The sequence below is a fragment of the Artemia franciscana genome, chromosome 2, assembly GCF_032884065.1.
Source record: "Artemia franciscana chromosome 2, ASM3288406v1, whole genome shotgun sequence".
NCBI lineage: Eukaryota > Metazoa > Arthropoda > Branchiopoda > Anostraca > Artemiidae > Artemia > Artemia franciscana.
The window spans coordinates 60,383,290-60,407,932 of NC_088864.1; the positions used below are offsets into that span (position 1 = coordinate 60,383,290).

At 36.4% G+C, this 24,643-nt stretch overlaps 2 protein-coding genes across 7 annotated transcripts in view; both read right to left on the minus strand.

The window, feature by feature from the left end:
- Positions 1-9,467, minus strand: part of LOC136043880 (protein tramtrack, beta isoform-like) — a 41,222-nt gene extending 31,755 nt beyond the window's left edge. For all 3 annotated transcript variants that reach the window (XM_065728866.1, XM_065728865.1, XM_065728864.1), the window contains exon 1: positions 9,389-9,467. The gene's annotated coding sequence lies outside the window, so the exon portion shown is untranslated. The remainder of the gene's footprint in view (positions 1-9,388) is intronic.
- Positions 9,468-10,943: 1,476 nt separating this feature from the next.
- The window catches only part of LOC136043869 (broad-complex core protein isoforms 1/2/3/4/5-like), a 55,484-nt gene continuing 41,784 nt past the window's right edge, over positions 10,944-24,643 (minus strand). For 2 of the 4 annotated variants that reach the window (XM_065728834.1, XM_065728833.1), the window contains 3 exons: positions 19,027-19,183; positions 14,704-14,950; positions 10,944-11,939 (listed from right to left, as the gene is read on the minus strand). In XM_065728834.1, coding sequence (XP_065584906.1) covers positions 11,840-11,939; positions 14,704-14,950; positions 19,027-19,183 — 504 coding nt within the window. In that variant the 3' untranslated portion in view covers positions 10,944-11,839. The remainder of the gene's footprint in view (positions 11,940-14,703; positions 14,951-19,026; positions 19,184-24,643) is intronic. The other 2 variants (XM_065728836.1, XM_065728835.1) reach the window with 1 other exon arrangement.

A 24,643-nucleotide genomic window follows, 5' to 3' on the forward strand; every position in this document is an offset into this window, starting at 1 on the left:
TTCTTTACATCTGAAAAATAGAATATTGTCAATTACTACTATAAAGAAAGCAGTAAAAAGTTAAACATAAGACAATATCATATTTTCTCTAATTATGTAAAATGAGAAAAAGTTATACAGATGACTTTTATGCCTCATTCTGTTAAAGAGCAAAAATAAAGTCATACAGATGACTTTTTACACATCATTCTATGATAGAGCAAACATAAATAAAGTTATACAGTAGATTTTGTGAACCTCATTCTGTTACAGAGCAAACATAAATAAAGTCATAACAGATGATGTTTTATACCTCATTCTGTGGTAGAGCAAACATTAAATTCATAGCAAGCAAACATTCTTTTTTATTATGTTTATTGCGACAAGCTTGAAAGCTTACTGTATTTGGTATTAATAAATAAATAAATTAATAAAGTCATAAAAATGACCTTTTATACCTCATTTTATGATAGAGCAAAAATAACTAAAGTCATACACATGACTTTTTGTACCACATTCTCTTATAGAATAAACATAAAATAAAGTCATACACATGACTTTTAATACCTCATTCTCTTAAGGAGCAAACATAAAATATCATACAAAGGATATTCTATGTGAAGAAACCAATAAAATGTCTTATAAAAAAAGAAAAAAACTTTTTTCTGTTTAGAAAAAAGAGCATGAGAGGGCAAGGCATCAATTTTGGAGGAAAAACCAAAAATGTTCAAAACAAAAATTAATAGGATCTGCCTCAAGAAGAAGGCTCAGACTTCTCCTTCCCCATTTCTGGGGATAGAGGGAGGTTCAATTTTGGAGGAAAAACCAAAAAATCTCAGAATTGAAAATAAATAGGGTCTGCCTCTGAAGAAAATCTGAAACAAAAGCCACACAGTCCCATAGAGGCAAAGATATCTTAAAGAATAGTAACCTTTTTCTGTAGATGCTTGAATTATGCAGGATTATGTTAATTAGATTATAATTTTGAAAATACTAAATTTCAGCTGGGTTGGCAAACTGGAGTCTGGGGGGGAAGAACCAAAGTCTAGAAGGGGAAGTTGCCCCTCTGCCACATTATGCCCTGGCCCTCCTTCATATCTGAGGGCAAGGGATGGGGGATCCAAAAATGTATCCATATATTAGTAAACCAATGTATATACTCTGTTTTTTCAAATATGTTTTCATATTCCTACATTAAGTTTTACAATGTACAAGGAAAACCAAAAAAGTCATCTGTTTAACTTAATTTATGTTGGCTCTATATTTCAGATGTCTTTTTAAAGTCTACCTCCTCATATGATAGAGTAAACATAAAAAAAATCATATAGATGACTTTTTGTTCCTCAGTCAATTTAGCTAAGATTAAAGTGAAAACATCATTTGACATTTTATTTTTTTCATTAATTTAGGAGCATTATTGCCTACGTCGTGACTCGGCCAAATATATATGAGTTGTTCAAAAAGAAATTTTATTCCAAAAATCATACCATACTGTTGTTGTTGTTTAGTTGATGTTTGAGCAAATCAACTGCTCATATACATGCAATACTCTTAAAACTTGGGCTTAGTGAAGCCATGTCACTTTGAAAAACAACACACATAAAATTTTGGCACAAGCCACATAAATGCTTGAGATATCTTGGGAGAGTACTAGGACATTGAACAGAGTTTTCTTGCTTAAATCACCAGCACTAGTATGTATATCACATCTCTATTCTGCTATTATTGCTTAAAATATTTGTGTAAAGAAACAAACTCAAATTTAAATAAAGCTAAAATACCAGAAAAAACAAATAAATAAAAAGGTCAATACAGTAAAAATAGAAGTTAATACAGCTACTACAATTGAAGATCTATAAAAGGAAACATAAAGACAAAACAAAAAGATAAATACAATGAATACAAAAATTAAAACACTATAACTCAAAGGATCAGCGAATGTTATACAGATTACAACTTTTTATATACCTAGTCAACAACAACATAGCCTTTCTATGGATCCACTTAGGAAACTTAGCCTGACCTAGGATTGCTCTCATTGTAAATGCAGCAAAATGTCTTATAATTTGGTTTCTAAACACATTTCTTTGTACTTTATATTTTGTCCACTTCATGACAATATGCCTAACATCACCATACTCTTGACAAATATCACAAAAGGGTGAGCCAATTCTCCCCCATTTATATAAAACTAAGTTGGTTTTGGCATGACCTGTCGTCAATCAAAAAACAGTAGCAGCAACAAATCTAATATCATGTGCAAGTCCATCAGGTGGTGCCTTATAGTCATAAAGTTCTAAAATTGGGTTTATGCAATTTCAAATGTAATTATTGGTCTCTGTCACAAGAACACCTTAAAAATACATGCAAAGCATTCATTTTAAGTGGGTTTTATACATATACTCTAAACATTTAGAATATCCCACTTTGCCATCAAATCAGCAGATCCATTTCCAGCAATTCCCACACGTGCTGGGACCTAGACCAGAAGTATATTATTTCCCATAAGCTCTAATGACCTAACTATTTGATGGATATTACAAACTAATTCACAACTAGGTTCATGCTCATTTATCAGGTACTGAAGGTGAAGTTATGTAGAAAGCAGTGTCATCCAGGGCAGCACCCTCAGGCCCACACTATTCCTACTCCACATAAACTCTGCCAACATGGGGCTAAACAGTCCCCACAAAATCTATGCAGATGACACAAAGATCTACCATATGTACAACAGCCGAGACAATGTAGACACCCTGCAAAGAGACATCAACATTTTCACTTCAAATCTTGGCCTCAAACTCAACATCATGAAGCGCAAAGTAATGTAGATTGGAAGACCAAAAGACAGCTGCCCCTCTCATCTAACAATTCAAGACAAGCTGGGCAAAACACACACTATGCCAGTTGAAGATAAGGAAAAAGACCTTGGCATCATCATTGACAACAAGCTCGAATTTCACCTCTAAACCAATGCAGCAGCCAACAAAGCTAATGGCGTACTGTTCTCGATCCACTGATCCTTCAAGTACTTCAGCAGGAAGATGCTCACCCAGCTGTACAAAACTCTAGTCCAGCCAATCATCAAGTACAGAAACATAGCCTGGGGACCGTCCTACATTGGGAACTGCACAGCCATGGAAAAGGTCCAACATAGAGCAACCTTAATACCAGGCCTAAAAGGGAAGCCATACAAAGACCACCTAAAAACTCTTGAGCTGCCAGGTCTGTTGTACAAACATAAGCAAGGAGACACCATCCAGATGTTCAAGAAGAAAGCCAGAACAGACAAGAGCTAAGAGCTCATATGGCACTTGTGACAAGGCAAGAAGAGCTAAGAGCCAATAAATCATATGGTATGAGCTCTAGCAAAATTCTACAAATCAATAGATTGATTTAAAAGGAAAATAAGAGGCTTAATGCCGGTCAGGATTTAAAATAAGAGGTCTGAGTCATGATGTCCTTCTAAATATCAAAATTCATTAAGATCTGATCACCCACTAGTATGTTATAAATACCTAATTTTTCCTCTCCCTTTAGCCCCCCAGATGGTCGAATCTGGGAAACGACTTTATCAAGTCAATTTGTGCAGCTCCCTGACACACCTACCAATTTTCATCGTCCTAGCATGTCCAGAAGTACCAAACTCGCCAAATCACTGAGCCCCTCCCCCCAACTCCCCCAAAGAGAGCGAATCCAGTACGGTTCCATCAATCACGTATCAAGAACATTTGCTTATTCTATCCACCAAGCTTCATCCCAATTCCTACACTCCAAGTGTTTTCCAAGATTTCCCCCTCCAACTCCCCCCAATGTCAAAAGATATGGTTGGGATTTGAAATAAGAGCTCTGAGACATGAATTCCTTCTAAATATCAAATTTCATTACGATCCAATCACCTATTAGTAAAATAAGAATACCCCAATTTTCACGTTTTCCAAGAATTCCGGTTTCCCCCTCCAACCCCCCCCCCAATGTCACAGGATCTGGTCGGAATTTAAAATTAGAGTTTTAAAGCACAAGACCCTTCTAAATATCAAATTTTATTATGATCTGGATACCAAAATTTCATTGAGACCTGATCACCCATTCATAAGTTAAAAATACCTCATTTTCTCTAATTTTTCAGAATTACCCCCCCCCCCCCAACTACCCCAAAGAGAGCGGATCCGTTCTGGTTATGTCAATCATGTATCTAGGACTTTTGCTTATTTTCCCCACCAAGTTTCATCCTGATCCCTCCACTCTAAGTGTTTTCCAAGATTTCAGGTTTCCCCCTCCCAACTCCCCCCACCAATGTCACCAGATCCGGTCGAAATTTGAAATAAGATCTCTGAGACATGAATTTCTTCTAAATATCAAATTTCATTAAGATCCAATCACCTATTTGTAAAACAAAATACCCCAATTTTCACATTTTCCAAGAATTCTGGTTTCCCCCTCCAACTCCCCCCAATGTCACAGGATCTGGTCGGAATTTAAAATTAGAGCTTTAAAGCACAAGACCCTTCTAAATATCAAATTTCATTTAAATCTGGTCATCCTTTTGTAAGTTACAAATACCTCAATTTTCAAAATTAACCCCCCCCCCAACTCCACCAAAGAGAGCAGATCCGGTCCGATTATGTCAGTCACGTGTCTTAGACAGGTTTTTATTCTTCCCATCCAGTTTCATCTTGATCTCACCACTTTAAGTATTTTCTAAGATTTCCGGTTCCCCTCAACTGACCCCCCCCCCCCAATTATGCTGGATCCGGTTGAGATTCAAAATAAGAGATCTGAGTCACGAGGTCCTTCTAAATATGAAGTTTCATGAAGATCCGATCACTCCTTTGTAAGTTAAAAATACATCATTTTCTCTAATTTTTCAGAATTAACCCCCCCCCCTCCCAATAGAGCGGATCCATTCCAATTATGTAAATCACGTATCTAAGACTTCTGCTTATTTTTCCCACCAAGTTTCATCCCAATCCCTCCAATCTAAGCGTTTTCCATGATTTTAGGTTCCCCCACCCAAAACTCCCCCCAATGTCACCAGATCTGGTCAAGACTTAAAATAAGAGCTTTGAGACACAATATCCTTCTAAATATCAAATTTCATTGAGATCCGACAACCCTTTTTTAAGTTAAAAATACCTCATTTTTTCTAATTTTTCAGAATTAACCCCCCCCCCCCAACTACCCCAAAGAGAGCGAATCAGTTCCGGTTATGTCAATCATGTATCTAGGACTTGTGCTTATTTTTCCCACCAAGTTTCATCCTGATCCCTCTACTCTAAGCATTTTCCAAGTTTTAGGTTTCCCCTCCCAACTCCTCCCCATGTGACCAGATCTGGTCGGGATTTAAAATAAGAGCTCTGAGACACGATATCCTTCTAAATATCAAATTTCATTGAGATCCGATAACCTGTTTGTAAGTTAAAAATACCTTATTTTTTCTAATTTTTCAGAATTAACCCCCCCCCCCAACTACCCCAAAGAGAGCGGATCCGTTCTGGTTATGTCAATCATGTATCTAGGTTTTGTGCTTGTTTTTCCCACCAAGTTTCATACTGATCCCTCCATTCTAAGTGTTTTCCAAGTTTTAGGTTTCTCCCTCCCAACTCCCCCCCCCCCAATGTCACCAGATCTGGTCGGGATTTAAAATAAGAGCTCTGAGACACAATATCCTTCTAAACATCAAATTTCATTGAGATCCAGTCACCCATTTGTAAGTTAAAAATACCTCATTTTTTCTAATTTTTCAGAATGACCCCCCCCAACTATCCCAAAGAGAGTGGATCCGGTCCGGTTATGTCAATCATGTATCTAGGACTTGTGATTTTTTCACACCAGGTTTCATCCCAATTCCTCCACTCTTTTTACCAAGTTTTAGGCTTCCCCCTCCCAACTCTCCCCCCCCCCTAATATCATCAGATCTGTTCAGAATTTAAAATAAGAACTCTGAGACATGATATCCTTCTAAATATCAAATTTCATTGAGATCCAATCACCTGTTTGTAAGTTAAAAATACCTCTATTTTCTAATTTTTCAGAATTTAACCTCCCCCCCCCCCAACTATCCCAAAGAGAGCAGATTTGTTCTGGTTATGTCAATCATGTATCTAGGACTTGTGCTTATTTTTCCCACCAAGTTTCATACCAATCCCTCCACTCTAAGTGTTTTACAAGATTTTAGGTTTCCCCCTCCCAACTCCCCCCCCCCCAATGTCACCAGATACAGTCAGGATTTAAAATAACAGCTCTGAGACACAGTATTCTTCCAAACATCAAGTTTCATTGAGATCTGATCAACTGTTTGTAAGTTAAAAATACTTCAATTTTTCTATTTTTTCCGAATTAACAGGCCCCCTACCCCCCCCCAGATGGTCAAATCAGGAAAACGACTAGTATTTAATAGGAAAACGTTCTAATTTAACCTGGTCTGGTCCCTGATACTCCTGCCAAATTTCATTGTCCTAGCTTACCTGGAAGTGCATAAAGTAGCAAAACCATGACCGACAGACCAACAGAATTTGCAATTGCTATATGTCACTTGGTTAATACCAAGTACCATAAAAATCTGCCCTTTGAAGAGTTCTTCAGAAAAACAGTCATAAACCAAACCAAAGGCCACTCAGAAAAGGTGTAAAAGCCAGAAGCCAGAAAACATGCCTGTGCAAACTTTTTCTCAGGGTGAGCAGTCACCACATGGAACAACCTGTCTGAACATGTCATCCAAGCATCAAACATCAATAGCTTCAAAAACAGAGTTGACAAGTCCTGGGATTGTTATATGTCACTTGGTTAATACCAAGTGCCATAAAAATCTGCCCTTTGAAGAGTTCTTCCGGAAAACAGCCATAAACCAAACCAAAAGCCACTCAGAAAAGGTGTAAAAGCCAGAAGCCAGAAAACATGCCTGTGCAAACTTTTTCTCAGGGTGAGCAGTCACCACATGGAACAACCTGTCTGAACATGCCATCCAAGCATAAAACATCAATAGCTTCAAAAACAGAGTTGACAAGTCCTGGGATTGCTATATGTCACTTGGATAATACCAAATGCCATAAAAATCTGCCCTTTGAAGAGTTCTTCAGGAAAACAGCCATAAACCAAACCAAAGGCCACTCAGAAAAGGTGTAAAAGCCAGAAAACATGCCTGTGCAAACTTTTTCTCAGGGTGAGCAGTCACCACATGGAACAACCTGTCTGAACACGTCATCCAAGCATCAAACATCAATAGCTTCAAAAACAGAGTTGACAAGTCCTGGGATTGCTATATGTCACTTCGTTAATACCAAGTGCCATAAAAATCTGCCCTTTGTAGAGTTCTTCCGGAAAACAGCCATAAACAAAACCAAAGGCCACTCAGAAAAGGTGTAAAAGCCAGAAGCCAGAAAACATGCCTGTGCAAACTTTTTCTCAGGGTGAGCAGTCACCACATGGAACAACCTGTCTGAACATGCCATCCAAGCATAAAACATCAATAGCTTCAAAAACAGAGTTGACAATTCCTGGGATTGCTATATGTCACTGGGTTAATACCAAATGCCATAAAAATCTGCCCTTTGAAGAGTTCTTCAGGAAAACAGCCATAAACAAAACCAAAGGCCACTCAGAAAAGGTGTAAAAGTCAGAAAACATGCCTGTGCAAACTTTTTCTCAGGGTGAGCAGTCACCACATGGAACAACCTGTCTGAACATGCCATCCAAGCATAAAACATCAATAGCTTCAAAAACAGAGTTGACAATTCCTGGGATTGCTATATGTCACTTGGTTAATACCAAATGCCATAAAAATCTGCCCTTTGAAGAGTTCTTCAGGAAAACAGCCATAAACCAAACCAAAGGCCACTCAGAAAAGGTGTAAAAGCCAGAAAACATGCCTGTGCAAACTTTTTCTCAGGGTGAGCAGTCACCACATGGAACAACCTGTCTGAAAATGTCATCCAAGCATCAAACATCAATAGCTTCAAAAACAGAGTTGACAAGTCCTGGGATTGCTATATGTCACTTGGTTAACACCAAGTGCCATAAAAATCTGCCCTTTGTAGAGTTCTTCAGGAAAACAGCCATAAACCAAACCAAAGGCCACTCAGAAAAGGTGTAAAAGCCAGAAGCCAGAAAACATGCCTGTGCAAACTTTTTCTCAGGGTGAGCAGTCACCACATGGAACAACCTGTCTGAACATGCCATCCAAGCATAAAACATCAATAGCTTCAAAAACAGAGTTGACAATTCCTGGGATTGCTATATGTCACTGGGTTACTACCAAATGCCATAAAAATCTGCCCTTTGAAGAGTTCTTCAGGAAAACAGCCATAAAACAAACCAAAGGCCACTCAGAAAAGGTGTAAAAGCCAGAAAACATCCCTGTGCAAACTTTGTCTCAGGGTGAGCAGTCACCACATGGAACAACCTGTCTGAACATGCCATCCAAGCATCAAATATCAATAGCTTCAAAAACATAGTTGACAAGTCCTGGGAGAAACACACCAACAAATTCAATGCATTTGCTGAGTGGTCAGCATAATTTAAAGACCAACCAACTACAAACCCATCAAGCAAACAGAGGGCATCAAACAGGCAGGGCAACTGCTGGATGGTGCTGAACAACTTTAAGTAACTAATGTCCAAGATGGTTCACTTTCACTGTTGAGTTTAAATCAGCTAGCTGTTTATGAATAAGTGCAATAATAGCTGTTGTGACATTGTCCTGTAATGAAATTTGAACCAGCAAATCAGAGTAATTAGTTAAATATTAAAAAAGGTAGGCAGTGCAATGGCCAATTTTGCTTACAGGTGACATTGCCTGTAGAGCAAAGTGTATTAGTCCATGAGCCCATGGGTAGCAGGGCAAGATCTGTATTTTATACTTATTTAATAATTATTTGGCCTGGAGCCTCAAAGAGTAAATGCTTCATAAGTAGGCTAACCTATCATGTCATAGTTTATGTGTGCTAACCCCCAATTCAAACATCAATGCTGGAATAGGGGTACTATTTAGGCAGCCAATGAATTGCCAAAGTACACAGTGGAACACTGTATCTAACTTTTTTAGATTCTTCTGACTAGCATCACTGTATATAAAGCATAATCAAACTTACTAACAATAACAGCCTTTACAATTTTACTTAAGACACTTAAAAGCATCACCCCTTTTCCCTGGGAAGATAGGGAATTTCTCAATAGAGTGAGAAAGAAATTAGAATGAATATTTCGGCCCCATGTCCAAGGGCTGTCCTCAGCAATACAAAAAACTTTTCTTCCTATGTATTGCTGAGGACAGCCCATGAACATAGGGCTGAAATATTCATTCTAATTTGTTTCCCACTGTCTTGAAAGATCCCCTATTGTTCTTCTTGTTTTTAAATACTCTGTTTTTCAACATTGTCATTTTACTATCAAAAGTTAGACCTAGGTATCAAACCTTATGTATTATGGGACTCAAGCATAAGCCGTTTTCCTAATGTTTCAATTGAAGGGTGCGTTTTGACGGCGAAGTTTCCAATTGCAAAATTCAGTGCTATTTTGAGTTGACAAAATTCGAAAAACGCACCTTTAAATGGAAAAAGTAGAAAAACGGTTTATATTTGAGTTGCCTAACAAATGCTGTTTGAATTGTTATATTTAAGTGTTTTGAAAAATATTACTCTTGAACAACTTATTTATAAACTATTGATATGTTTTTAATCATTATTCAATAACTTAACTAGCGGTGATAACTCATTTGTGTGGTTACGAAAATGAATTACCTTTGGACCCCTTTAAGGGCTCAAGATGCAATTAGCCCCAGGAGCAATTTTTGAATTATGAAAAAGCATAAAAAAGGCATCAAATGACGTTTTCACTTTCATCTTAGCTAAATTATTTGTCCCACTAGAAATTTAGTGAAGCAGGGTATAAACAAATTACCTCTCTCTGTATATCTTGGTTCTTTTTTTCGGAATCTCTGCATCCTACTGTAAAGAGGTAGCTTATCTGCACTTTCACCTCAGTTCTCTGGCCAACAAAAACTTCAACTATGACAAATAGAAAACTTAGATATTACCAGAGATAGAAATGCTCCAAATAAAGAACGACCACTTAATGTCTACCAAATTAAGGAAAGCAAGATACAGACCTGACAAGTTTATGGCTATTTCCTTCCAAATGCTCGGTTTAACCATTGGAATATTTTGGATTTCATTAATTTGGTCTTCCTAGAAGTGTGATCGATAACCATTCCACTCCTCAATATTGGGGTCTATGTCTGAAACTCTTCTTCATATTGAAAACCCATTCACTGGACCAAATTTGAGACATTACGGTACAAATTTGAAACTGAAGGAGTATACACATAGACCCCCAATAGCATCACCTACATTCTACTCTCATTAACATTGATATGAGAGTATAGAGAGCCAATAAGAAATTTCATACCGCTGAAGATTAAAAACCAGAAGGCTGACAGGCTTTAGGTTTCTATTTTTGGGGGGCTTTCTTCAGTCGTAAAGAGACTTGTAAACAAAAATCATCCAGCTTTGTTCTCTTCAGGGTGAAAGGGTTAAATACTAGCGATGATTAGTCTACCTTTTTATTTGTTTCCAATACATTTAAAAATCGTAAAATTTGCTTTCACATAAATGGTCTGCAATAAACATGAATAATAATGCAATGCCAAAGTTCGTCAATTACAGTAGGTCGACATGGTGTCCAATTGGGGCTACTAATAATTATTAGTTAAATCTTTAGGTGGCAATCAGTCAATGATACACATTTATTCAAATAGTTTTCTTCATCAATTAAATGAGGAATAATTAATTTGTGTTTTATTTTTAGGCAAAGTAACGCAATCTTTGATTGTAAATGGTGTAATTTTACAAATAAGAATTGTCAAGTTTTGGTGAAATGAGATGAAACACATACTTGATAAATGGTGCGTTTACCTATAGAACTAGCCTTTAGAACGGATAAATACCTCTATACTATCAAGCAACAAGAGATAATTAAAACAGCACTTTAATATTTAAAAAAATCATTCTAGAAAACACTTTTATATCATTCATAAAAATAACGTTGAGTACAAGAATCGGTGACAAGTTTTCTATTTTTCAGCTCAATATCAAATATTAACTATATTAACTACAGCTAAATAATTAAAACAAAAGTAAAAAAAGACCTTTGAAATAGTCACGTTCCGGTTTAAGCTAATTGGACGGTTTATTATTAAAAATATATAGTGGTAGTTTACCACGCTTATTTGATGTTTTCTTTTGAGGTTAAACTCCTTCTGGTATAAGCATTCTAGATCACAACTAGACAGCAAATGTTTATTTTGCAGAAGTCTTAACACTCAAAAGTGTTGGAAATCACAATAGTTGCCAAACAGGAAAGTTTAACAAGGCGGAACTTAAACTGTATTATGCTGGCCCGTTTCTTACACTGTATTAAGCTTGCCCGTTTCTTTTCTGCAGTTTTTTTTTTTTTTGTGAGAGGACCAGACTCACACACATCCTCCCATAGGAAGAAAAGTAATTGGAATAAAAAATATTTATAAGAAAGTCAAATAATCTTTTGAAATCAGTTTATAGTTACCACCGAAAATAATTCTGCTAACAGGAAATTAGTACTACTAAACTATTTTCAAACAGATTCGCACTGGTTTTTTTTTCTTGTTTTTTTTTTTAAGATAATTTTTTATAAAAAACTGTTTGTTTTAATTTTTATTTTTTAACAAAATTTGTATGCGTATTAAAAGGAGTAGTGTTGACAAATCATCTTTATTAGTACTATCAGTTAATCCTAATTAATTACTAAGACGTGAAATATCCACCGTTTGTAAAATATCTATTTAGATCTTTCAATTTCGTATTTATATGTTATAATTTAATATTTAGATTCAAGTGCAAGACACCATATATGCCTCAGAAATGTTGGTTAGCAGGAGACGTTGATGACAGTTGCCTTCTAAGTTTTGCACGGCGATTACAGAACCATACCTATAAATAAAATAAATGGCAATAAGAAATTAAATAAATTAAATAGAATAATAGAATAAATGAAATAATGAAAATTAGGTAGAATTACAAAGTAAGAAAATAAAATAATTTCCGTAAATTTCCGTAGAAATGAACGGTAACCGATCGGCGACTCTCGTCTGTACTAAATGGTATTACAAAAGAAGTGGAAAGATAATATAGGCCTAAAACAATCTTGTATTTATGTTGTTTTAAATATATAAAAATTACTAAGGTTACAATTTGATCTTAAGATTCTAAAAATGAGTAAAACGCCTTTAAGAAGGTGTTCGATCTTGATGATAATTAAACTATCAATTTTAGCATGGTCTGGAAAGTAAATTTTAAGCAAAAATAAAAAAAAAATTTTTAAAAGAAAGAAAAAGAAACTTTATATTTCCAGTGGGGCAAGGGGGAAGTTGGGGCAAATCAAAATGAATTTAAACAATGGCTTATTTAAAAGAAAATTTTAAGTTTTATTGCTCTTTGAAAAATCAATGTGCTCATGGCACAACAAAGTACTATTTTCTGCCATTTTAAATAAAAAATGACAACTTTGCCAAAAGAGAAAAGGACTATCAAGGAAAAACTGACTTTAAGAATTATTTCAGCAACTATATTCATTTAAGACTTATTAAAAATATTTCATAATGAGCAGTGATGCCATGTCTAGGGGAGGGGTTGACCCCCCCCCCCAACCTGAAGCATTTGTCTGACTCACAATACGTAAAAAATGCATATAAACAAATTTGTTTTAAAGTTTTTTTGTATCTCCCCCGCCTCTCCAAAATCCTGGATACGGCCCTGATGAACAGCAATTTTTAAAATGTGACGATGATAGTGGCGCCAATCAGAAGGTGTGGGGAGAAGGAAAGCGCTCCTATATTTAGAAAAAAATATATAAAAAAAGAAAGAAGCATTCCTTGGAAAAACGAAAGAAAATATACTTAAGACATACCTTTCTTTTATATACACTAAAAAAACAAAAAAAAAACATTTTCTTTCTCCCAATTTTTTTTTGTATTGCTGCCACTGGATAATCCTTATGGGGAAAAAAAATGCTGGAAACTTAAACTTTTGTCCAATACTGTTCTAGCAGTTCATTCATATCTAACAAGGAGAAACAGCGAATTGGACTCTAACATTCCTTAACTGGAGAAATGTACTTAAATTCAACAATTAGAATGAAGGTGTTAGCCCCTCTTATTACAAAAACTGAAAAAATGTGAAATGGAAGAGTCCTGTACACTCAATGTACGAGTATGCATACCCATACAAAAGGTAAATATGTTATACAGGCCAATTCCTAAAATTGGCAACAACAAAAAATTAACATTTTACATTGTTACCGACAACCAGAAAACGTTTCTATACTTCTCCCTACGAAATTGAAAGAAATAAAATTACTACTGATGATGATGAGCAATAGAACTTGTATTTATTATTTATTTATTAGTTCCGTTTTTTGGATGCGTTTCATTGAGATCAAAAAAGAACAGTGTGTGAATAAAAAAATAATCAAAAGAAAAACGACATCAAGACTCATTTTTCAAAGAGACTAGCATGTGAAAGAGTGATGTTGCAACCCTAGTATAGATACTGCTCCCTCTATTATAGGTGTAATGTCAGTGCTTTGCTGAAAACTTTGAACATCTTCAATAACATATATTTACTTGATGTTGACAAAATGAATTCCACTATGATACTGATTTGGAGCAACTTATCGAGTTTTCAGTGAAGTAAAAGTGAGACTTTAGATCTGTCGGTAGAGACTCCTGAGTAACATGTTCTTTTAATTGGTAATTTTCGTTCAGTTTTTATTTATTTATTTCCTCCAAAATCGAGGAGCAGATAAAATAAATGATTGAAATTGCAATAATACTTCAACAAATGAAACAAAGCACCGATTTACATTAGACATACAAACACAAGTGAATAAAATACGAAAAAAAAATATCAAACATTATCTACCTCGGGAAATAGTGAAAATTTACCACGATTAGTGAAGCATATGAAGTTTTATTCCTAACGCTGAAGTTGAAGAAAAATGTCAGAATTAATGGTGCCTTTATTAAAAAATAACTTTATACAAAAATCTAATTGCATAGTTTTGAAAACTTGTTTCTTTTCTCGTGTTTGAAATTTTTTTTACAGAGATCTAAAGAGAGCCATAATAGCTGATCGCAGGAATTTATATTTCCCTTTAAATATTTATTTTTTTTAATGTCCAATAGGGAACCAAGGAAAATACTACAACTTGAACAATTGCCATTTTCAGGTACCTGGCCTTCAGTCCTAGGCACAGATGAACAAAAATAATACTACAACAAATGAAACAAAGCACCGATTTACATTAGACTTACAAATATAAAAGAATAAAAAATGAAAAAAAATAATAAATAAAACATTACTTAATTCTGGAAAGTGAAAGACTACCAAGATTAGAGAAGCACGTGAAATTTTACTGATTAGAGACATATAGTCATGTTAAAGTTGAAAAAAGTGTCTGAATTAATGGTGCTTTCATTAAAAAAATAACTTTATATAAAAATATAGCTGCACTTAGTTCGGCAAAACTGTTTTATTTTTCTTGTTTCGAAAAAAACATAGAAATCTAAAGAAAGCCATTATAGGTGTTTACGAAATTTAGATGTTCTTTTGAATCTTTATTTTTTTTCATGTCCAATCGGGAGCCAAGGAAAATACTACAGCTTGAATAATCGCCATTTTCGTTGAAAGTTTTCACCTGATTTGAACTAAACTGGTAAAACTAACTTGTACTCTCTCTTCAGTGAGCTGGATCCTTTGTGCCAACTCTTCTCTATCAGAACAACTAGGATATCGGGTTCGCTCAAAAGCGCGTTCTAGTTCATCTATTTGATGTGTGGTAAAAGTAGTTCTGCATCTCCTTTTCAAAAACATATCATTTTGCAAGCTTTTAAAAATAGTACCGGATTCGGATTCAAGGTCAGATCCCTCTCCACTGCTTTTACCTGAACAGGAAAGAAGCAGATTAGGAAATTACATTAGCCTTAATCATAATTAAAATGGCGCAATTCATGGAACAGCCAACAACAGTGGAGTGAATGTCGAAAACAACAGGTCCTACATCCATTAGGAAGAAAACGAAAAAGAAAACAATCAAGCAAATATTTTACTTGCACTCAACAAGGCGTCCTTAGCTTTGAAAAAGGAACAAAATTTAAAGCATAGCAATTAAAAAAAAGTGAATATCTGAAATCAAAAGAAAAATAAAGGAAAAACTAAACCAATGTTATCTACGACGACCGTTGCAAGTATGTAAATGATCTGTCCATAGTGCTCGCTTACCTGGTCGAAAACCCTATCATAACAAAGCAGTTTTCAGACCAGTTATTTGATCGCCTAAAGACCGAACGCTCAAGTCATGATCTTACCATCAACGTAGCCAAGTCGAAGATAATTCGTTTCAACCCTCTGAAGCGGAATGCAGATATGCCTCTAGTCCCTTTCCTGATTGTGAACGAAATGAAAATCTTAGGAGTAAGTTTCAGTAGTGACTGTAGTTTCAGTATCCATATTAATTTAACCGTCCACAAGGCTAATGCAAGCCTTCAGACACTTACCAAAATGAGGCGTTTTGGATGTGATACTGGAAGTCTTCTCCATGGCTACACGTGTTATGTTCGTCCGTTGCTCGAGTAAGCGTTCCCGGTGTGAAGTCAATCTGCTATCCGCACACCGTACCTATTACGCGAATTAGAGTCCATCCAGAAAAAAGCAACAAGGATTATACTCCGAAACCGCGACATACCCTATGATCAAGCCCTCGCTAAATTAAATTTATCTCCACTTAAAGTCCGGCTTGAACACCATATTCAGCAATTTGGAAATCCGTTCTAGCCAATAAGAGCCACCGATCACTACTACCCGAACCAGCCCCTCTTAATAGTCAAACTCGGTTACAAAATAAACTTCTAGCCCCTAAAGTACGAACTAATCGTTACGCCAACTCATTTGTGCCTTTCTTCACATCAATTTTCAATGCTGAGTTGTAGTGTGTGATTTTTGTTTAAATGTATGATTCTTGTGAAAAAAAAACTGAATTTAGCAATGCTACGATAGTATCATTGCTCCATCCAATTCAGAAATCACAACAGAAGTATAATATATGATCAATGGGCCCCACTTGCACCTACTTGAACAACTTACAGTTATAATACAAATTTTACTGGCGAATTATCCAAGATAACCCAAACCAAATTCACCACTACTTGTAATAAAGCGACGCTATGTAGTTCTTCAACGGTTTTAAGCCAATAAGCAATTATTCTTAAATTACAATTTTTCCCTTTTTGCGCCACAATGCGTCACCTGAAAGGGGTTGTCCCGAATTTGTTTTTCAAAAACCCAAAAAAAACGAGTTTGAAAATTTTGAGATTTGTATCTTAGTCTGTAAATTAAATAAAAAAACAAGTTTTTTAAATGAAAGTAAGGAGCGACATTAAAACTTAAAACGAACAGAAATTACTCCGTATATGAAAGGGGCTTTTCCTTCTCAACGCCCAGCTCTTTACGCTAAAGTTTGACTCTTTCTCTTAACTCTACATTTTAAAACAGTAAAAAACTTTAGCGCAAAGAGCGGGGCGTTGAGAAGGAAAAGCCCCTTTCATATACGGAGTAATTTCTGTTCGTTTTAAGTTTTAATGTCGCTCCTTACTTTCATTTAAAAAACTTGTTTTTTTATTTAATTTCTGAACGTTTTTGAATCAATGCATGTTTTGATTTTGGCTCTCCGCAGAGGAATAATTAAAACGAAATTTGTATATTTATCTTTTTTTGGCTAAATGGCTTTCTCATAATTTTGATCGAATGGTTTTGAGAAAAAAAGAGAGGGGGAGGAAGCCTAGTTGCCCTCCGATTTTCGGTTAATTAAAAAGGCAACTAGAACTTTTAATTTTTTACGAATCTTTTTAAAAGTAAAAGATATACGTAACTTATAAGTTAGCTTACATAAAGAACTTTTGAATTCTTATGTTTTTATTACATATATAAGGGGGTTCGCCCCCTCGTCAGTACCTCGCTCTTTACACTAAAGCTTAAATTTTGTCCCAATTCATTAAGAATGACCCCTGAATCACAAAAGCCGCAGAATAAATAGTTGAAATTACTAAAAATACTTTGGCGTAAAGAGCGAGGTATTAGGAGGAGGTGAGCCCCTCATATGGGTAATAATTTCTGTTCGTTTTAAGTTTTAATGCTGCTGCTTACTTCCAGCTGAAAAAAAACTTTTTCATTGTTTTTTTTTAAGTAATGTTAGTAAATCCTGCGCTCCCTTCATGGAAATTTTCTTCCCCCATGACAAAGTCCTCGATGGAAAGTTCCCCCAGCATATTCCCCTCTTCTCAACCCCCGCCTCCATCCAAAAAATCCTCTTGAAAACGCCTGTACACTTCCCAATGACCATTACTATATGTAAGCACTGGTCAAAGTTTTGAACTTGTAACCCCTCCCACGGGGACTGTGGGGGAGTAAGTCGTCCCCAAAGACATAGTTATAAGGTTTTTCGACTACGCTGAATAAAATGGCTATCTCAGAATTTTGACCCGTTGACTTTGGGAAAATAACTAGCGTTGGAGGGGGCCTAGGTGCCCTCCAATTTTTTGGTCACTTAAAAAGGGCACTAGAACTTTATAAACACGCATCCGTGATCTGCCTTCTGGCAAAAAAATAAAATTCCACATTTTTGTAGATAGGAACTTGAAACTTCTACAGTAGGGTTCTCTGATATGCTGAATCTGATGGTGTGATTTTCGTTAAGATTTAATGACTTTTAGGGGGTGTTTCCCCCTATTTTCTAAAATAACACAAATTTTCTCAGGCTCGTAACTTTTGATGGGTAAGACTAAACTTGATGAAACTTAAATATTTAAAATCAGCATTAAAATGCGATTATTTTGATGTAGCTATTGGTACCAAAATTCCATTTTTTAGACTTTTGGTTACTATTGAGCTGGGTCGCTCCTTACTACAGTTCGTTACCACGAACTGTTTGATTGCTACAGCGTTGATTTTTTTTAAAGCCAATAAGTAATTATTCTTAAATTACATTTTGTCCATTCTCGGGCCACAATGCGTCGCCTGAAAGGGGTTGTGCCGAATTTATTTTCCAAAAAACCCGAGAAAAACGAGTTAGAAAATTTTGACATTTGTATCTTAGTCTGCTATAGCTAAAGCATTGATTTTTTTTTTGCAATTTGGCAAAGGAGAACTGCAAAATACAGTTAGAGGCGTCCTACAGCGATGTCAACAAGATCATTCGAAAGAGATTTTTTTTTACACAATATAGCATTTGTAAATCAGTTTCGACAAAATTTGTTGTTTTTAATCATGAAAAGGTTAAAAAAATAAGAACACTTTGCTATGGCATAACCTTTTTCGCTTCTTAAAAAGATTTCATTCAAATGAACCCTGTTTCTATATTCATGAAATATTCAATTTGATATTATAACCCGATGAAAAAATAAGATAAATTAAATAAATAAACATGGACCCATGAACACATTTAGAGTTTCCTGAAAAAAAAAACAACAAAACGCAAAATATGACATTTAAAATGAGGCTCAAAATCCATGTAGCATGACTTTCTGATACGCTGAATGCGATGATATTGTCTTCATTAAGATCATTCTTGAAGGGGATGTTTTTTCCCCTTAAAGAAATACTCCTCTTTTTGGGGATGTTCCTCCCCTTTAAAAAATATGTCAAATCATCAGTTTTGTGAGTAACTAAACTTAAACTTACATTTTATTACCACGAACTATTTGATATATATATATATATATATATATATATATATATATATATATATATATATATATATATATATATTAGTGATAATTCTGATTTGGATATAGGTTGTACAATTTGAAATATGCGTAGAAAAATCTAATTAAAAATAGCTAAGCCACTTGAGTTATAATTAGGGATTACCATATAATCACAAGAATGACTTGACAATCATGACTACTCTTTCGCTAAGACCAATTTAAATGCACTGTTAACTTTTACTAAAGTAGAATCTGTTTACCTAATTCGGGCTCCATGACAACGGATGGACTTTTGTCACTTCTATTATCATTTGACCTCGAATATGAATCTGACAAGCCATAATGACTGGTACTAGGCTTTTGTTCACATGAATTGCGTCTTTGGTAAATATTACTTCCAAAGTCCATATCATTTCCCTACAAATTGAAAGATTAACACATTAGAATTATTGTTGGAATAATTAATCAGAATTAGAGTTTGATTTTCTTTTAAACCGGAAATTACACCGGTCAGTCCTATCTAATTATCTAACTAAACAGTCTGACTTTTCTTTCAGTATATTCATAAAATAATTGCAATCGTAATTCATTTGTTAATTGATTACCGTAATTCATTACTGGGTTAACACTTCCCACAGAATACCCCCTTTCAATTATATTTTTTTCCCTCAAAAAATGAGGAGTAGGCTATAATATAAATATAAAGAAAAGACAAGTGATAACGCTTACAATAAAAAAATATCAAATATTGACCAAACGCTTAAAAAAGAAAACAAGAACTAAGAGCTCATATGGCACTTGTGACGAGGTCGGAAGAGCCAAGAGCTCATATGGTATGAGCTCTGGCAGAATTCTAAGAATCAATAGATTGCTTTAAAAGGATAATCAGAGGCTTAATGCCAGTCGGGATTTAAAATAAGAGCTCTGAGTCACGAGGTCCTTTTAAATATCAAAATTCATTAAGATCCGATCACCCACTCATAAGTTAAAAATACCTCAATTTTTTAAATTTTACCTCTCCCTTCAGCCCACCAGATGGAAAACGACTTTATCAAATCAATTTGTGCAGTTCCTGACACGCCTACCAATTTTCATCGTCCTAGCACGTCCAGAAGCACAAAACTCGCCAAAGCACTGAACCCCATCCCCTAATTCCCCCAAAGATAGCGGATCTAGTCCGGTTACGTCAATCACGTATCTACGACATTTATAAGCGCTTTCCGAGATTTCCGGTTTCTCCCTCCAATGTCAAAGATCTGGTCGGGATTTGAAATTAGAGCTCTGAGACATGAGTTCCTTCTAAATATCAAATTTCATTAAGATCCGGTCCCCCGTTCTTAAGTTAAAATACCTCATTTTTTTCTAATTTTTCCAAAGTTATAACCCCCAGCTCCCCTAATGAGAACGGATCCAGTCCAATTATGTCAATCACATATCTATACCTTGTGCTTATTCATCCCATCAAGTTTCATCCCAATCTCTCCACTCTAAGCGTTTTCCAAGATATTCAGTTCTCCCTTCCAACTCCCCCAAATGTCACCGGATCTGGTTGGGATTTAAAATAAGAGTTCTAATGCCAAAGACTCATCTAAATATAACATTTCATTAAGATCTGATCACCTGTTCGTAAGTTACAAATGCTCCATTTTTCCGAATTAATCCCCCCCCCCCCAACTCCACCAAAGAGAGCAGATCCGGTCCGGTTATTTCAGTCACGTATATTGAACTTATGCTCATTCTTCCCACCAAGTTTCATCCTGATCTCTCCGCTTTAAGCGTTTTCCAATATTTCCGGTTCCCCCTCCCCCCAATGACACTGGATCAAGTCGGGATTTAAAATAAGATATCTGATCTACGAGGTCCGTCTAAATATAAAATTTCATTAAGATATGATCACTCCTTCGAAAGTTAAAAATACCTCATTTTTTCTAATTTTTCAGAATTAACCCCCCCCCCCCCAAAGAGAGCGGATCCGTTCTGGTTATGTCAATCACTTATCTAGGACGTGTTTCTTATTTTTCCCACCAAGTTTAATCCCGATCCCTCCACTCAAAGCGTTTTCCAAGATTTTAGGTCCCCCCCCAATGTCACCGGATCCGGTCGGGATTTAAAATAAGAGCTCTGAGATACGATATCCTAACAAAATTCAAATTTCATTAAAATCCAATCACTCCTTCGTAAGTATTTTTTTCAGAATTAACCCTCCCCCAACTCCCCCAAACAGAGCAGATCCGTTCCGGTTATGTCAATCACGTATCTAGGACTTCTGCTTATTTTCCCACCAAGTTTCATCCTGATCCCTCCACTCTAAGCGTTTTCCAAGATTTTAGGTCCCCCCCTCCAACTCCCTCAATGTCACCAGATCTGGTCGGGATTTAAAATAAGAGCTCTGAGACACGATATCCTTCCAAACATCAAATTTCATTAAGATCACATCACCCGTTCGTAAAATAAAAAAGCTTCATTTTTTCCGAATTAGCCAGCCCTCCCCTAGATGGTCAAATAGGAAAAATGATACGCCTGCCAAATTTCATCGTCCTAGCTTACCAGGAAGTGCCTAAAGTAGTAAAACCGGGACAGACCGACACAATTTGCAATCGCTATATGTCCCTTGATTAATACCAAGTGCCATAAAAACAAGAGCTAAGAGCTCATATGGCACTTGTGACAAGGCAAGAAGAGCTAAGAGCCAAGAGCTCATATGGTATGAACTCTAACAAAATTCTAAGAATCAATAGATTGATTTAAAAGGAAAATCAGAGGCTTAATGCCGGTCGGGATTTAAAATAAGAGCTCTGATTCATGATGTCCTTCTAAATATCTAAAGATCCGATCACCCACTCGTAAGTTATAAATACCTCAGTTTTCTAATTTTTCCTCTCCCTTTAGCCCCCAAGATGGTCGAATCTGGGAAAACGACTTTATCAAGTCAAGTTGTGCAGCTCCCTGACACGCCTACCAATTTTCATCGTCCTAGCACGTCCAGAAGCACCAAACTCGCCAAATCACTGAACCCCTCCCCCTAGCTCCGCCAAAGAGAGCGAATCCAGTACGGTTACGTCAATCACGCGTCAAGGACATTTGCTTTTTTTTATCCACCAAGCTTCATCCCTATTCCTCCACTCCAAGTGTTTCCCAAGATTTACCCCTCCAACTCCCTCCAATGTCAAAAGATCTGGTCGGGATTTGAAATAAGAGCTCTTAGACATGAATTCCTTCTAAATATCAAATTTCATTAAGATCTGGTCACCCTTTCGTAAGTTACAAATACATAAATTTTCAAAAATTACCACCACCACCCCAACTCCACCAAAGAGAGCAGATCCGGTCCGGTTATGTCAGTCACGTATCTTAGACAGGTTTTTATTCTTCCCATCCAGTTTCATCCTGATCTCTCCGCTTTAATTATTTTCTAAGATTTCCAGTCCCCCAACTGCCCCCCCCCCCCCCAGTGACGCTGGATCCGGTTGAGATTTAAAATAAGAGATCTGAGTTACGAGATCCTTCTAAATATGAAGTTTCATGAAGATCCGATCACTCCTTCATAAGTTAAAAATATGTAATTTTTTCTAATTTTTCAGAATTAACCCCCCTAATAGAGCAGATCCGTTCCAATTATGTAAATCACTTATCTTAAACTTCTGCTTATTTTTCCCACCAAGTTTCATCCCGATACCTCCAATCGAGCCGTTTTTCATGATTTAATTTCCCCCACCCCGAACTCCCCCCAATGTCACCAGATCCGGTCGGGATTTAAAATATGAGCTTTGAGATACGATATCCTTCTAAATACCAAATTTCACTGAGATCCGATCACCCGTTCGTAAGTAAAAAATACCTCTTTTTTCTAATTTTTCAGAATTACCCCCCCCCCCCCCAGCTCCCTCAAAGAGAGCGGATCCTTTCCGGTTATATCAATCATGTATCTAGGACTTGTGCTTATTTTTCCCACCAAGTTTCATCCCGATCCCTCCACTCTAAGTGTTTTCCAAGATTTTAGGTTTCCCCTTCCCAACTCCCTCCCAATGTCACCAAATCCGGTCAGGATTTAAAATAAGAGCTCTGAGACACGATATCCTTCTAAATGTCAAATTTCATTGAGATCTGATCACCCGTTCGTAAGTTAAAAATACCTCATTTTTTCTAATTTTTCAGAATTCCCCCCCCCCAACTCCACCAAAGAGAGAGGATCCGGACTGGGTATGTTAGTCACGTATCTTGAACATTTTTTTATTCTTCCCACCGAGTTTCATCCTGATCACTCCGCTTTAAGTGTTTTCCAAGATTTCCGGTCCCCCCCCAAACTCCTCCCCCCAGTAACGCTGGATCCGGTCGGGATTTAAAATAAGAGATCTGAGTTACGAGGTCCTTCTGAATATGAAATTTCATTAAGATCCGATCACTTCTTCGTAAAATAAAAATACGTCATTTTTTCTAAGTTTTCAGAAATAACCCTCCCCTCCAACTCCCCCAAATAGAGCGGATCCGTTCTGGTTATGTCAATCACGGATCTAGGACTTCTGCTTATTTTTCCCACCAAGTTTCATCCCAATCCCTCTACTCTAAGCGTTTTCTAAGATTTTAGGTTCCCCCCACCCTATCCCCCCAATGTCGACAGATCCGGTTATGTCAGTCACGTATCTTGGACTTGTTTTTATTCTTCCCACCAAGTTTCATCCTGATCTCCCCGCTTTAAGTGTTTTCCAAGATTCTCCGGTCCCCCCCCCCAATGACACTGGATCCGGTCAGGATTTAAAATAAGAGATCTGAGTTACGACGTCCTTCTAAATGTGAAATTTCATTAAGATCACATCACTCCTTCGTAAGTAAAAAATACCTCATTTTTCTAATTTTTTTGAATTAACCTCCCCCTCCCAACTCCCCCAAATAGAGCGGATCTGTTCAGGTTATATCAATCTCGTATCTAGGAATTCTGTTTATTTTTCCTAACAAGTTTAATCTCGATATCTCCACTCTAAGCGTTTTCCAAGATTTTAGGTTCCCCCTCCCAACTCCCCCAATGTCACCAGATCCGGTCGAGATTTACAATAAGAGCTCTGAGACACGATATCCTTCTAAATATCAAATTTCACTAAGACCCGATCACTCGTTCGGAAGTTAAAAATACCTCATTTTTTCAATTTAACTGTCCCTCCACTCTCCCCAGATGGTCGAATCAGGGAAACCACAATTTCTAATTTAATCTAGTCTATTTCCTGATACGCCTGCCAAATTTCATCGTCATAGCTTACCTGGAAGTGCCTAAACTAGCAAAACCGGGACCGACAGACCGACACAATTTACGATCGTTATATGTCACTTGGTAGATACCAAGTGCCATAAAAAAGGATATAAATTTTGGCCTAAAAGGATAATTTTCGCCTCGTCTTCAAATATTTTATATGTTTTCTTTATACAAACTACGGGATCCTTCACTTTAAGCTTTAAAACAATCTCAGTATTACTAAAAAAAAAGGGAAACCAAGTAAAAATTTACAGAATTTAGAATAAGAAACTTTCATGGGCGAAAGATCAGGAGGTCGGAAATTACGGAAGAGGAGGGACGGGAACAATACGTGAGGCAGAGCAACAGCGCTATACATACGACCAAGGACGTCCCGACGGTAAAAACCCCGAAAACGAGTTAAAAGATCAAATGCCTTGTGTAGTTTCATCTGAAAATGCTGAACCAAGACTGGTTTAAAATCTCTTTTCGAAGCAGCATAAGGTAATCCCAAATAAGTGACTATTGGCGATGACTGGAGAATAACACCATTGCCGCAATCGAGAGTCACCCTGACATTATCCTCTAAACAATTTACAACAAAAAATTGACATTTTTCAAAACTGATAGAAACCGCCACAGGCATAGAATCG